This window comes from Talpa europaea (assembly GCF_964194135.1).
Source record: "Talpa europaea genome assembly, chromosome: 7".
NCBI lineage: Eukaryota > Metazoa > Chordata > Mammalia > Eulipotyphla > Talpidae > Talpa > Talpa europaea.
The window spans coordinates 134,013,801-134,028,432 of NC_140074.1; the positions used below are offsets into that span (position 1 = coordinate 134,013,801).

Sequence of the window (14,632 nt, forward strand, 5' to 3'; positions counted from 1 at the left end):
GACAAAAGCTTAAAGCCTCGGGATTTCACCGCAGCAGACCTCGCCTGCCTTGGCCGCTGCTCCTCTTAGCGGTGTATTTCAAAACCTGCCTTTGCTGTTCTCCGAAATACACAAAGCCTCCCTATTCCTTCTTAGGCAGACACCCTTCCTGGCCTCCCCCCGAGTCCAGCTTCTAGCCTTCAGCCCTGTGCTCCTAATCAGACAGGTGATCCCCGACTCAGCAGGGCCCAGGGCTCGCCCCGGCAGGGACACAGCCGGGGGGGCCCTGAACCAGGAGGGAGGCGAGGCGGGTCGGGAGCAGACCAGGCGCACACAGACGCAGGGAGAACGAGTCTGTTTAATGGTCTGGCCACGAACACCAGAAACTACAACGGGAGGACAGGCGGTCACAGACGGCGGCACGGAGGGACGGGGGACACGGCACAGCAGCCACAGCAGCAACACATCCTGGAGGACGATACACATAACCAAGGCGCACGCGGGGGGCGGTCCCCCGAAACGCTAACCCAGACGATGGACAGGACCGACCGCCGCCCACAACCGGGAGGGGCCGGGGAAGGGAGGCCCTCGGTCCTCAGAGCCCCAGGGGGGAAACAGCCCTGGAGGCACTGGACCCCCCCCCCCCACCTGGGCTGTCTCAGCCGCAGAGGCAGGTGGGGTTCGTGTCCAGGCTTTCCTACTTCGCCCTGCCCCCATCCAGACCCCCTGGCCCCCTCGCCCATTTGGGGGCAAGTTGGGGAGCCGGAGCCTTTGTGGGGGGCAGAGGCGAGGGCTGCCAAATCCTTTTGGCCTGAAAGTGGGAAGCAGGGGTGTGAGAGCTGTTCAGAGAAGGGGCTGGGCTTTGCCGCAAGCCGGGTCACCCCAACCCTGCCTCAGAGGCCCCCATCCTCTCTGTGCAGATGTGGGTCCCCCGTCTGCTAGCACATTCTGTTCCCTGCCCAGAAGCGTGACCAGGACCCTCCCTGCCCCTCGCGCAGAGGCCTCTGGGCCCCGCGGATGCCCGTTATAGAGATGCCTGTAGTATATGAGGCTCGCGTGGAGGCCGTGTGGGGAATAGACCTGTATATACGTAGGTGTGCGTGGTGCGCTAGAGGGTGACGGGGCCCACATGCTGGCCGGGCAGGTGGAAACAGGGCGGGCTGACTCCTGCCGGGCCCCCCACGCCGGCCCCATCCTCCGGCCGCTCGGCTAGGTCTCTAACGGTGAGTAGAAAAGCTAAGAAGACTGGGCCCGGCCCCTCAGGGAGGAAGGGCCCCCCACCCTAGACCACCCCAGCGGAGACAGCATCCGGGCGGAGGCTCCCCAGGGGCTGTGGCCACAGCGTGGCTGCCTCTTTCAGAGCAGACGAGTCGGGGCTTCCTCCAGCGTCCTGGGCACCCGGATGGAGAGTCTTCAGAGCTGGCCTTCTGCTCAAGGTGCCAGGGAGGGGGAGGAGGAAGGGGTCCTACGGCCCCGAAGAAGGCAGTGTGGCCGGCGGGCTGTGGACGACAGGAGAGGGACATAACCGGTTACACGGGGCGGAGGGCCTCGGGGGCCCGGGGACAGAGGAGCGGGTGGGGGACAAGGAGGGACACTGTCCGCGCAGAGAGCCCGCAGACGGCTGTCGCAGGGGGCCCGCTAGGCCCAGGTTCCCGTCCCCTTCTGTGAGGAACCTGCTGGGGGACCTTGGGCGAGTCAGCTGCCCCCGGAACCCTGGCTCCTTCTGGATAAACCACGCTGTCTGCCTGGCCAAGGTAGACACCCCGTGAGTTTCACCAGCTGCAGAGCTCCCTGCACCCATGAACTCTGGGTCTGTGAATTCTGAGGCACGTGCTTGCTCCGGGGGCCCAGCTGGTACCCCCTCTGGGCACCCCCAGGCATCTTCTGTTCACGTGGCCCCTTGTAAGTCCATGCAGCCCCAACCTCCCCACGCCCCCACCCACAAAAATGCACACACACCCTGAAGCGGAGACAGCTCAATAAACAGTGGTGTCTGGCCCACAGCGCTTCTCTGATAAGAGTTGGAAGGAGGCCTTCTAGAACTCTGCTGAGCCCTCCTACCCTCTGGGCCCATTTGGCAGTAGGCCATGTCTGCATCCCAGGCCCAGGAAGACAGGCCTTCTGGGGGGGGGGCACACCCGTGTCCTCAGGAAGTGGGGGAGGACAGTGCAAAGGCAAGAGGGGACAAGCCCCCAGGCTGCACAGTTGGAGGGTAACCCACAGGCCTGGGTGGGCCCAGGGTCTTGGCCCCGGGTAGCCCAGCTCCACGCGCCCATGGGACAGACGTGCGAGCCCCACGGTTGCTCGTGTTTGAGCTTTGGCAACATGGAAGTCTCTGGGGTCCAGCTGGGGCAAGAGAGGGGAGGGGACGAGGCTCGGTGTCGGGAAGTATCGCCCCAGTGGTAGTGATTCACGGGGCTGGCGCAGACCAGCGCTCCTGCTGCTCCCCTCCTGGGCCCTGTGCAACAGCCCAGGTCCACAGCGCGGAGGTCTGGCCTTGTGGTGCACGCAAGCTCATCTCTGGCGGCTGAGCCTTCCAGGGGGAGGCGTGGAAGGGCAAGCCCTCCCCTCCCGCTGACCTCCCTGGTGGCGCCCAGCAGCCATGGGGCTCTGCCAGCCCAGGCAGACCGTAAAAACCTCCTGCCTGCTTCCCATCCGCCCGGGCCGGGTGGGGGCCAGCTGTGCACATCTGGAGTGGCTGCGGCTGCAGCCGGCCCTCCCCCAGAACTCGGCCCTCCATTCTCTGGGTGGCGTGGAAGCGGGGGCGGGAGCGCAGGGGGAAGGTCAGGGGCCTGGCCTCCCAAGGCCGCCCTGGGGCCTCCTCCGCAGAGCTGGGCTGGGAAGCCTGCGAGCAGGAGGTCCCGCTCCGTGGCCAGCTCGGAGTCTAGGGAGGAGCCGCCGCCCTTTCCATGGGAAACTGCCGGGATGTTTCCCTAAAACGTGTGTCCCAAGCCGCTGGCTGACCCCTGCTTCCCATTCCCGCCTCCGCCTGCTCCTCTCTTTCCTCCTCCAGCCCAGCCTCCGCCCTCCATTGAGCTCCCAGAGCCAACCTCGCGGGGCCCAGGAGGCCAGCGTGTTCCCAGCCGCCACCTCCGGTGGCCCCGCCCTCAGCAGCCTTAGTCACCGAGGCCGACCACCCTCCTCGAGGCCTCCACCCAAACCCGGCCTCTGGGGTCAGCCCCAAAGCTACAGCCCTGGCTGCTTTTGGGGGAACCGCCCCTTGGGCAAGTGTCCTCGTCCTCATGAGCCCCCTGGCCCCAATGCTAGTTGAGGCCGAAGGCAGGAGGGAGGAAAAATCGCTCATGTGGTTGGCACCCAGGGAGGAAGCGGCTGGAGCTGGCCAGGGCTGCCCCTGCTGCGGGCTTGGGGTGCTCTGAGCGCCGGTCGCTCTGCACAGAAAGCAACAGGGGCCCTGGCTTGAGACCCTTTCTGATCGTGCCTGTCCCCTAAACCCACACCCAGCTCCTGAGTGTCCCACCCCCGCGCTCAGCCCCGGCCCTGGGGGACGCAGGAGAGTAGGGGTGGGGGAGGACACGCGGGGGGGCTGCCCGGCACCCTCGGCCCTCCTCACGTGGCGGCGTTGGGGACCTGCTGTACCCAGCCCACTTCCTTGTAGGCGGCGGTCACGTGGCTGTAGATGAGGCCGCGCAGCTTAGCCCAGGCTCTCTGCGTCTCAGGCGGGAAGTCGTTGGCGAATTCCTCGGCGATCACCTCCAGAATGACCCCGGAGAGGATCTGGGGTGGAGGGAGGAGGGGGGTGAACACCAGGGCGCCCTGCCCCCGGCAGCCCCCTTTCCACCCGGATTATTCGTGACACAGCAGCCCCCCAGCTTTGGGGACCAGGCTCCGTAGGCCCCAGGCTCCTGCCCCGCGGCCCCTCCTTGCCAGGCCAGGCCAGGGAGGAGGCTGGTGGCCCGCGGTCTCCTTCGAGGCCTGGGGGAGCCCCCAGGGCCAGTGGGCTGCAGATGGCTGCAGCGAGTGGGTCCTGGGGGGCCCTGGAGTGCAGTGAGGTGGGGCGGTGTCCGCACCCCTGGGTGGTGACGTACCTTGAAGTACACGGGCTCCACCTTGTGCTTGAGGGCGTGGGCTTTGCCCACCAGGGCGAGCACAGAGGACACCTTCTCGGGGTCGTGCAGGTTCTCCACGACCGTGTTGAGCGCCCCCATGACCCGGCAGGCGTGCTTCCGCAGCTGGGGGCTCCGCTCCATTTCCAGGGGCTCCTCCATGTGCTTGAACTGGCTGAAGTACTGCTTGGCCGACGGGAAGTTCACGAAGAACCTGGGGGAGGGGGGCGCTGAAGCGGGGCGTCCAGGGCCACACCCCTAATGCTCAGACGTGGGGGTGCCCTGGGACTGGGGAGGCGGCGCCACCCCTAAACCCCGTCAGATGCTCTCAGCACTAGGGGCGGCCGTCCCTCCGGCCGAGCTGGCTTGGTGCGTCCCTTTTTCCCCAGGTCCAGCCCAGACGCTGGGCTGGTGGCTCTGTCTCCCCAGCCTCTGCCCTCTGTGCTGCCTGCCTCCTCTCCACCCCCCGCGCCCTTCCAGAGCCTGCTCCAGGCACAGCGGAGAGGGTGAGAGCCCGGGGTCCGCACCGTGGGCGGGCGTACCTGTCTCCCCACCCGTGAAGCGGCCCTCAGTGCCCCCGGCTGCTTGTGGGTTGTTTGGGAAGAGGAGATAAGAAACCGCCCGTTGAGCCTCAGCGTGGCGTGGCCACGGTGTGTGTGGGGGGGCGGGGTGCTCTCTCAGTGGTCGGCCTCCGTGACGACCAAGCCAGCTGTCCCCGTCACGTCGAGGCCCGGGCCTCCGTCCTCCGCTCAGCTCCCTCTCGCCCTCTCCGCGACCTGCCCCTCCTCGCTCGGCCGTGACGCTGCTTGGCTGATGCAATTAAAGACGGCCACGGTTTTACCTGCTGGCCCGGGGTTCTGTAATCACTTCCTGTCCACCTGTCTGGCCGGACAAGCCCGAGCAGATCCCCAGTCTCCAGTTCTAGCCCCTCCCCTCTCTAGTTTTTTTTTAAATCGCCTAACGCCTCCCTGATAGCACTTTCATGCTATTTGCCTCCAAACAGCACAGTGACAAATAGTCACTGTCACGCTCAAGAACACTCAGGGGCTCCCCAGTATCTACCGAGCAGTCAGAACTCCGTCCTCTGGCAGCCCAGTCTTCTCCGGCTCCGGCCCAGTCCACCAGCTTTGTTCTGTCGGTAGAACACTCCTCTGGCCCGCCGGCCTTCCCTTCCAAGCAGGGGCGCCTCCTGCTGCCTGCATCAGCCCTGCCTCTCCCCGAGGGCCCTGGTTGGCCCCCAGGGCCGGCTTCCCTGCCACCTTTACTGCCTCTTCCCTCTCTGTCTGTCCCACTGGGCGCTACCCCTGGGGCCAGAGGTCAGTCTCACATGCCCTCTGACCCGCTCCCAGCCCAGGGCCGCAGTCTGCAGGGGTTCACTGACCACCTTTGCGGCTCCCCTCCCCGCCGGGGCTGGACATGCACGCACGGCCGTGTCAGCACTCAGGTGACCCATGTGGACAGTCCCGCGGACGGGCTTTGGTTGTGGCCCCCTTTGGAGTGCCCCCCTTCACGGCCAGAGAGAGCCTGTGATTTGGCAACCCAGCCTGGGGCCGGGGTCGAGTTTCGGGCCCCAGCATTGGAACAGATGCAGAAGGAGCACCTGGCCTGGCCAGGCGACAAAGCTGCTGCTGGCGGGGGAGGGCCAGGGCCGGGGGCACCAGAGGGACGAGAGGGAGGCCCCCTGGAGGCCACATGGACCGGGCAAACCCCTTCACAATTTCCTGTCTGCAAAAGTGTGAGAACCCCTTCTCCCCGCGGCGTCCCAGACACGCGGGAGAAGACGAACGCGGAGTCAGCACGCGGGCTTTCCTGCAGAAGCAGAAGCGTAGTAGCGGAGGACGGGCGTGGAGCAGCCTCTGCACTCCCACGGGCAGCCCAGCCGTCGCGGCAGTTGACATCACGATAAAGGCAACGAGGACTTGCCCGCCCTGTCCTGGGCCCCAGCGCCACCTGCTCAGGTGGCTGCCCCACGGGGCGGGGGTGAGGGGGTGTTTACTGAGCGTCCACTGCAGGGTCTCACTCACCCGTGCACCCTCCCAAGGCCAGGAGGTAGGCGGCAGCGCCCGGATGCAGCCCCTGGCCAGCCCTGCTGGGCCAGTTTCTACTGCCCCCAGGCCTGCTTTTTGGGGTGGCGAGTGGGGTGGCCTGGGACCCAGATGAATCTCCTGCCACAGCACCCAGCACGGGGTCCAGTCCCTGAGTCAGCCGGGCTCCTCTCCCCACCCCCGTGTTTACTCCTGCCCTCCAGGGGGCCTGCACTGCGAGAGCAGCCTCCGCAGCAGCCTTGGGGAGTCCTCACTCCCAGAGGCATCTGGGCTTCCAGGGGAGCCTGAAATAGGCCTGTCTGAGTGTGAGGAAAGGCGTTGGAGTTCCAGCAGGGAGGGAGCCTCCCTCCAGCCTGGGTGTTCCCCTCGGCCTCCTCCCCAGCAGGAGAGGTGCGGGGTCTGGCTCAGGCCAGCAGGCAGCTCCGTCACCAGCACCCTGGCTGCTAACTCCTGGGGAGCGGGTGTCGGGGGGTGGGGGCGGGAGGAGGTCAGAGGCCTGGTGGCTCTGGCTGGAATCGGATGTGTCCTGAAGGATGTGTGCCTGGCTCTCGGGAGAGGCTGTCACAAAACTGAGGACAGGGCATCTGGGGAGGGGCCTACGGGCACCTGGGACACTTATCAGTCTTGTTCCCTGACCCCTCACCCTCAGCCCCCTCCTGTACCCCTGCTGGCCAGGTCCTGGGGCAGACAGTAGGAGGGAAAAATGGCGAGGAAGGCTGGTGGACTTGGGGCCGGCCGGAGGACTGAGCCAGGGCTGGGCCAGGATGCCCCGTGCTGGGCTGGGCTCCTGCCAGCACAGAAGGGTCTGGTGAAGTGTGGCAGGGTGATGGGCAGACCAGACCCTGCCAGTGTCTCAGGCCAGCCTGGATTCCCTGTGGGCCTCTCCGAACACTGGTAACCGCCCCAATCCCAGCCCAGCCCCAGCCCAGCCCCAGCCCAGCCCCAGCCCCCTCTAAGAATCAGGAATGGGGAACTGGAAGGGGCCAGAGAGAGAGAAAGTCTCGCCAAGAGCTCAGCCTGACCGGAAACTGCTCTGCCCAACGTTCCATTCCCCAGCAGCCCCCCTGCGTGCGCCGTTGCCCCAGGCAGGATCCTGGGCCATTTTCTCTGTGTCCTCGCTGGCAAGTGGCAGAGGTTGGGACAGAAATTCTCCCGGGACCTGTGCCCTCTGCCTCACTTCCCCTGAGTGGCGGCGTGCGTCTGCGTGCGTCTGCCCGGTGCCTGGGCTGCCGAGCACATGCTGAGCGCGGCCCTGGGGACAGCCAGAGCCTCTGTGACTCCACTGCCCCAGCGCGAATGTGGGTGCCCCTGCGGCCGGCTCCCCAGCCTTTGATGGCTTCAGGATCTGAAAGCCCTTCTTAGCTTCCCTGCCACCCCCAGCTGTGCTGCCGGGCCAGGGAGCTGCCTCCTTAACTCCTCAAAAGTGTTCCTTGCTCTTTTTCCTCTGAAATCTGTTTCTAAGTTGGAATCAGGGCCTGTCAATCTGGAGTTGGGTAGGTCCCAGCTCCGAGGCGGTGGAGGGAGAGCGTGTGGGGGAGAAAGAGGCGCCGGGGCTTGCGGGGCTGCACTTGGGCTTGGCAGAGCCAGGTTTCGCCCCTTCTTCCAATACGATGACCGCCCTGCTCTGCCCTAGATTTGATTGCTTCCCTCTGCCAAGGACAGGGGTCCGGGCCTCTCCGCCTGCACCCCAGGGACCGACATGTGTGGGAAGAGAGCATCAGTCTCTGATGCTACCGCCGGCCGGTGGCTTACGGGCTGGGGACGGCGGCTGTCTGGGAACCCTGCGTGTGCACCGGCCGGCAGGTGTGCGACTAAGTCACTCTGGTATGTCTGGGTCCCTTGGGACGTGTGGCGCTGGAATAACCCCTAGCCCAAGACATGCAGCCCTTCGTCCCCGGGGGGCCTCTCAGGGTGGGGCTCCTCTGTCTCCTGAACCTTCCCCCTCCCTCCAGCAAAGTCAGCTGCGAGCCTCTGAGGGGGCAGCTGCTCCTCAGCTCACCTGGCTGCCCGGCACTCCCGCCGCCGGCTCCCTAGGGCGAGAGGGGCCGGCTGGAAAAACTGGCCCTCGGCGACCTACCCCTCCTGACCTCTGTTCTCTCAGCCTCTGCTCTGCTCTCACCCCAAACCCCTCTGAACGGGGAAACTGGCGGAGCTGGAGAGAGGGGTCTGTGCCCTTTGCCCCCTCTTGACTGAGCCTCAGTTTCTCCTTCTCTAAAGTGGGGAGCAGCCGTCCCCCCTATTGGAAGGGCTGTGTCTCAGCGTGGGGGTAAAGCTTGGCTGGGCGGCGCGGTCAGCGGCGAGGAAGTCCTGGAGTTCTGGGGCCGGGGCGGGGACCCGGGTGTCCTGGGGTGTGCTTGCTCTCCTGGGGGGCCCCTCGCCCAGACCCCGGAGGAGCTCAGCCAGGGCTTCCCCCACGCCGAGGCACCCCTGCCGCCTCTGGCCCCCGCAGCAGCCGGGGAGGTGGCACCGGTGCCGGGACCCAGGCCGAGCCCGCCCCTGCCCCTGCCCCGGGCTGCCGCCGTCCTCCCTCCCCGGTCCGGTCCGGTCCGGTCCGGCCGGGCCTGGGCGCACCTACCTCACCAGGATGGCCACCCCCACGTCCTCGCAGTTGGCATAGAGCCGGGCCCACGTCGCCTGCACCGCCTTCCTCTCCGCCTCGGACAGCTCCTCGCCGCGCTCCCTGCGCTCGAGCTCCATCTCCGGCACTTTCTCCATGAGCAGCTCGCAGCCCGGCCCGGCTTCGTTTGGAGGCGGCGGGCGCGCGGCGGGCGCGCGGGGCCGGGCGCTGCGTGCGCGGGGCGCGGGGCGGCGCGGGCGGGGTGCTGCGCGCCGGGAGTGTGCGCGCGCGCGGGTGTGCAGGGTATATAGGCGGGGGGCGGGGGACGCGCGGGGGGCGGGGATGCGGTCGGCTGGAAAAATGTTAAAAAAACAAACGCGTTCCAAACCCCCACCCCCGTGTCCGCGAGCCAGGCCGGCAAGGTGAAGCCGGGCGCGTGGGGGCGCGCGGCGACGCCCGCCCCAGGGCCCCCGCGGGGTCGCGCCGCCGGGCGGGGCCGGGGCGCAGGGGCGCAGGGGCGCGCCGGGGGTCCCGGGGAGGGCGGGCGCGCCTCCGGGGCGCGCGCTGGCGGGCGCGGGTCGGGGTCCCGGGGCCGGGCGGGCGCGTGTGCGCCTCCTCGCGCGGCGGGGAACTGACTCCAAGTCCAACGCGCCCTCGCGGCCGCCCGTCGGTCCAGGGGCGCCCACGGCGGGGCCGAGCGCCGGCTTGCTCCCCGCTGCGCAGCCGGCCTCGGGGGCCCCGGCGCCACTGCCAGGGCGCAGGACCCCAGGCCACGGGGGCTTCGGATGGGGTGTCTCGCCAGCGCGGGCGCGGGGGGCTGCGGTGGAACGGGAGCTTGGCGCGCCCCTTTCCATCTGGCCGCCACCCCTCCCCCTTGGTGCCTGCACATGGCGTCGGAAATAAGTCCCCGGGCATCTCATTAGTGACCCCGGCAGGCAAGAACCAGGCGCTGCCCTGAATTCCGGCCCTGGTGGAGGCAAGTCGAGGAGGCCCTGGGGATGGGGGAGTCTCCAAGGCCCGGCTGCTGCAGCCACCGCGGCCATCAGGGCCCCACTAGGGAGTGGTCCTGGGGGTGCAGGGGCTGGAGGTCCTGCCCTGAGGGCTTGGGGTATTTGAGCAGCAGGGCCTGGGCAGGTGGCTGCGCCCTCCCCTTGACGCCTGAGGCAGGATCTGAAACCTGTGAGGCCGGCTGTGGGTGGGGCCAGTTCTCCCTCATGCTCTGGGGACCCTTGTCAGGAGCAGGCACCCCGCTGTCCAAGAGCTGACCTGTCCCCCTTCAGTGCTGGTTTATGTATTTAGTTTTGAAAGCGTATTTCAAGGTGGAGAGGGGCGTGGGATGGGTCCCCCCCTCGGGCCCTCCCCAAGGATTAGGTGCCTCAGGGGGCCCAGAACACCACCTTATCTCAGCCTGAGGAAGGGAAATCAGATGCCACCTTCTGGGGCTTCAGAGGGGTGAGGGGGGAGCGGGCGGGTTCAGCCTCTCCTGTGGCTGTCAGACCATTCTCCTGGGCCAAGGTGGGTGAGGGCTGAGCCTGCAGCCAGCGGGGAGTAGGGGGAACCTTCTGTCTCTGCCGCCCCTTGCGAGTGTGCTCTGGTGATGGCGCAGGCGGCGTGTGCGGGAGGCCCTGCTCTCTAACCTCCCGCGGGCTCTGGCCTGTGAGTGCTGCTGACATCCTGCCTTTCACTCAAGGGGGTTTGCCGTCAGAAGCGCTTGCAGAGGGAGGTCCCGAGGGTAGAACAGAACCACCTGTCACTCCTTGTCTTCCTGCCTTCATCATCTAATGTTCTTCCCTGCGTCCCCTCCCAAGGGGCCGGGCCCCCGTCGCTACCCGGTCCCTTCCAGGGCTGGAGTGCCCGGGCGGTCAGGCCTGCGGTCCTGCAGTCTTTTGTCCGAGGGGGCGATCCTTTCCGGGAGCAGCTGCGAGTCCATGCGCTGAGCGCCTGTTTGAAGCTTCCCAGAGGCTTGCAACTCCCCAGGTGTTCAGCTTGGGGGTGCACTTACCCTGGACAGTGAGCCCCTTGAGGGCCAGGGCCAGGTCTCAGTCCTGTCCACATCCCGAGCAGACTGAGGCCCATTTGCTCTGCCCCGGGGGGCCCCAGGCCCGGGGAGGTTAATCAGTCTTCACAAGGTCGGGTCTGCTGATCCCCCTAATCAGCTTGAGCCTCCAAATCCACCACCAGCAGGAAGCTCAGGATGGACGGTAGAGGCTGGTGAGAGCCCTCGGGGGCCATTCTGCCCTCCTCTGCAGACTGCCCAGGAGGGGATGGGGCAGCCGGGCCATGTGCACCACCCTCTTCCTGCTCGGCGCCCTGGCTATGCTCTGGCGACGCCGATTTGCCAACCAGGTCCAACCGTGAGAAGCTGGCCCGTGGGCTGGGCTGGGGGAGAAACGGTGGGCTGTAGCCAAGCTGCGGGTGGGCTGCCTGGGCTCCAGGGTGAGTAGGTGTGTCCCTGAGGTGGCCCCCGTCAGAGGAGGGGACTTGGGACTCTTCACAGACCCTGGCCCACAGCCCAAGGTAGCAAGATCTTGCAGAGAAGTGGGAGCAGCTGGCACTGCCCACAGCTCTTCCCACCTGCCCCCTCCCACAGAGAGCCCTGCAGCGGGCCCACGGGGCAGCTACGGGCAGCAGCTTGGAGCCAGACCCCCCCGCGTGCAGGCAGGTAAGGCGGAGAGAGCCTGGGCTAGGAAGGGGGTGCTGCCGGGGGAGCTGCAGCCGTCCCTGTCCCCGCTTGGGCATTTGCGTGTGCGCAGGAACTGGCCGGCCTGCTGCCTGGCCCGCGCCCAGGGCTTCCCCGGGTGCCGGCAGGGCAGGCTGTTTTCTGTAGTTGGGAAGGGGCTCCCCAGCCTCTACCCCGGGCCAGAGGGGCTCTGCCTTCCGTGCAGGGCGGTCCCCAGGGCTCCTCTAGCTGCTGCAGGGGAGCGGAGGGAGGAGGCAGACACTGCCCTGCAGCTTTGCTGGCCTCCCTTCCCCCTCCCTCCTCACCGCCCCCCCCCCCACCCGCGGTTCCGCGGCCTGAGCCTCCAGCAGGATTCGTCCCCAATAGAAGGCGCTGGAGGAGCATGACGTCACCGGCACGCGGAGCCATTGGCTGGGCAGCCCAGCGGGCAGGATGCTGTCTCCTGTGGCCAGAAAGTTAACTCTTCCCTCAGCGAAGCCGTGTGGCCTTTACTGGGGATGAAGTTTGGGGAACTTGGGGTCTTTTCCTTCCCCGGGTGACCAGTGTCTTGGTGCCCAACCAGCCACTGAGGCCAGTCACTCTGGCCGGGCCTGCTGTCTCAAGTGCGTGCCCTGGGCAGCCCGAGCCGGAGGCCCCTCTGCGGAGTGAGCGTCTCTCCTGTCTGTGGGGGCCCAGCACTGCCTCCCCGCGCCCACAGAGCCCGTGCGCCCCGGGCCCCCTGGGGGCTCAAGGCTGAGCACCAGCAGCTCAGCCAGGGCAGGGCTGCCCTCAGACCCAGGAGGCCGCAGGCTGTCTCAGCTGATTTTCTCAGCCCTGGGGCCTCCCCGGGTTTGAGGGTCAGATGGGGTGCACCCATGGGAAACGGGCACTTTTGTGCTCCCCCTTGTTAATTGGATAGCTGAGAGGTTGAAGCCTAGTCCCTGCCCTGCGTGACCTGGGGGGCTGCACGTGAGTGGCCTCTGTTGAGTTCGGGTCCCTGGCTGGGCAGCTGGTTTAGACCCTGGGTCCGCTTTCACCGAGAGATTTGGGGCAAGTGGTGGCGTCTTTTTATTTCTGTGTGAACTGGAGCCAAGGGCTGAGCCAGGTGACCTGGTTCTGGGCATCGGGGCCGGCTGCCCTCTTGCTGTGTCTCTGACTTGGCCAGAGGGTCCTCAGACACTGACTGGCTTGGAAGTCTCACAGCCCAGAGGGCCGGCGGGAGGGCCTCCGTCTGCTGTGGGAGGGGAGGACAGTGCCCGGTCACCCGCCCCTCTCGCAGCCGACATGGGACCAGCGGAATGGGCAGGAGAAAGACACCTGGGGACCCCTGGCCGGCGGCCTGCCTCCTCGCTCCCTGGGACCCAGTTATCGGGGAAGTTGGCCTGACAGCTCCTCTGAGGCGGCTGTGGAGGCTGCCTGGTGGAGGCCGTGGAGGCTGCCACTCCCAGGGGCGAGTGTCTGCTCTCCAGCCCCACAGTCTAAATCCCAGCTGGTGTCTGGGTTGCTCCTGGCTGTCACAGCTGGGTGAATTGGCACGCTCGGGGCCAGGACGCGAAGGCAGGAGCGCAGGACACCCTGGTGCCATGCTCCATGCTCGTCTCTGTTTAGGGAGCAAGAGCTGCTGGAGTAAACCCTCGCCTCAGCAGGAGGGAGCTCAGCCCCCAGGACTGGGATCAGCTGGGGAGGCAGGTAGGCCAGGGCCCCCAGGCAGGCGGAGGGGAGTGGGCGGGGCCGGCTCAGGGAAGGGCAGGGCAGGAAGAGGATTCGAGGCCTGGCCACGTGGGCACAGAGAGGCCGGCTTCCCCTCTGTGGCGGTCAGTGGGGGCCGGAGGAGGAGGGCGCTCTGTGGCTTCAGCCGTGGGCAAGGGTTGGCTTTCAGAGAACCAGGTGTGATCTTGGCAGGCAGTTTTCTAGGCTTGGGGGGGGGGTGGTGATCAGGCTGGGTGCCTGAGGGCAGAGAGTCCCCCTGAGGAGTAGGGGTGCTCTGGAATGTCTGCACTGCAACACAAGCCACGGTCCTGGCTGGGGTGTGGGTGGGGAGTGGGGAATGGGGAGGTGGAGGAGGGCGGCCATCTGCTTTGGTTTTGTTTCAGCTCCGGCCCTGGCGTGCCCCCCAATGCCCCCCACCCTGGAGGACACCAGGTGGGGAGCAGCAGCGGTAGGAGGGAAATGAGGAAAAGAGCGACCGAGAAGGCAGACACCTGGCTTTGCGCGCCCCCAGCCCCGGGGGGCTGCCTGCCAGCCTCTACTTCCCCAGAATGAAGCGCGGGGCTCCTGAGGCGGGAGGCCAGGCTGGGGCTGCAGAGTGCAGCGGGGCCTCTGCTCACAGGCTCCCTTCCTCCCACTCCCGAGGCTGCTCTGAGGGGACCGAGGAGGCCCAGCAAGAGGGGCTCAGGGGTGCCCCAGGAACGGAGGGACAGTCCTGGGCCCCACTCTGAGTGAGGCGGGGCTGCTCAAACATTCTCTAATCTTCGAAATAACGCAGAGTCTGGCGCTGTCAGCATCTGCATTTTCAAAACGAGGAAACACAGAAAGAGGTTAATGCATCTGTGCTGCATCACCTAGCACACCCCGGGCAAAGTGGGGGCTCCAGAACGCACTCTCCTAACCACCATGGATGGCACAGGCCCCGAGAATTCTCCGGGAGAGGCTGCCAGGCGGGAGGAGACAGTCACGGCCCGGCTGCCTGCCTCAGACCCTGGGGAGCTCCACTGTTCATCCTCGGCTGGGGGTGCAGGCTGGGGGTAGCTGTCAGCGGTGGTGGCGCTCGCTTCCCGGGGCGCTTGCCTCTCCCGGTTCCCCAGAGCACACGCAGTCACCGGCTGCTCTGTGGAAATAACAGCGCTTGGCCCTGGGGCCTGCCTGCCCGCAGCTGCTGGGGGGCGACCTCGGCTTGTCCTCTGAGTGTGCTTTCCGTGCACGCGTGCGCGTGTGTGTGCGCACACGTGTGTCCCAAACGGGCAGCGGCATGTGGGGAGGGAAGAAGCTTGACACTTGTTTTTGTCAATTTACCGACTGCTCAGTCCCGGGCTGCTGCCTCCGTGGCCCCCCTGCTCTGCCCGCTCTCCAGTCCTGCCTGATCCCGAGCGGAGATAAAAGCAGACTTCCGCTCTGCTCCCTGCCATCCAGGCGCAGACCCTGCAGACAGCTGCTCCCGGCTGGCTGGGAGCCATTCATCTTCCACAGCCCCCCTCCCCCACCCCCCGCCTCTGCTCCCCTCCAGCCCTGCCGCCCACCGCGGACACCCCGGCCCCCGCCTTTCACGCAGCAGGAGGTGGAGGAGTTCTCTGGACCGCAGCTCCGGCCCTGGCTGCACCCCACCTCTTTG

The 14,632-nt window shown here is 66.9% G+C and overlaps 1 protein-coding gene and 1 long non-coding RNA gene across 2 annotated transcripts; one reads left to right on the forward strand and one right to left on the reverse strand.

Annotated features, from left to right (window-relative positions):
* Positions 1-1,444: 1,444 nt before the first annotated feature.
* On the reverse strand, positions 1,445-8,803 carry CYGB (cytoglobin; the record flags this gene model as incomplete). Its single annotated transcript, XM_084237278.1, has 4 exons — positions 1,445-1,478; positions 3,551-3,714; positions 4,026-4,257; positions 8,664-8,803. 4 exons carry the CDS (start codon positions 8,801-8,803, stop codon positions 1,445-1,447), a joined length of 570 nt encoding a protein of 189 aa, XP_084093404.1.
* On the forward strand, positions 7,847-13,419 carry LOC311173370. The gene is made up of 4 exons (XR_014617068.1): positions 7,847-7,912; positions 11,236-11,307; positions 12,913-12,993; positions 13,398-13,419. It is a non-coding gene; the product is annotated as an uncharacterized lncRNA (long non-coding RNA).
* The last annotated feature ends 1,213 nt before the right edge of the window (positions 13,420-14,632 follow it).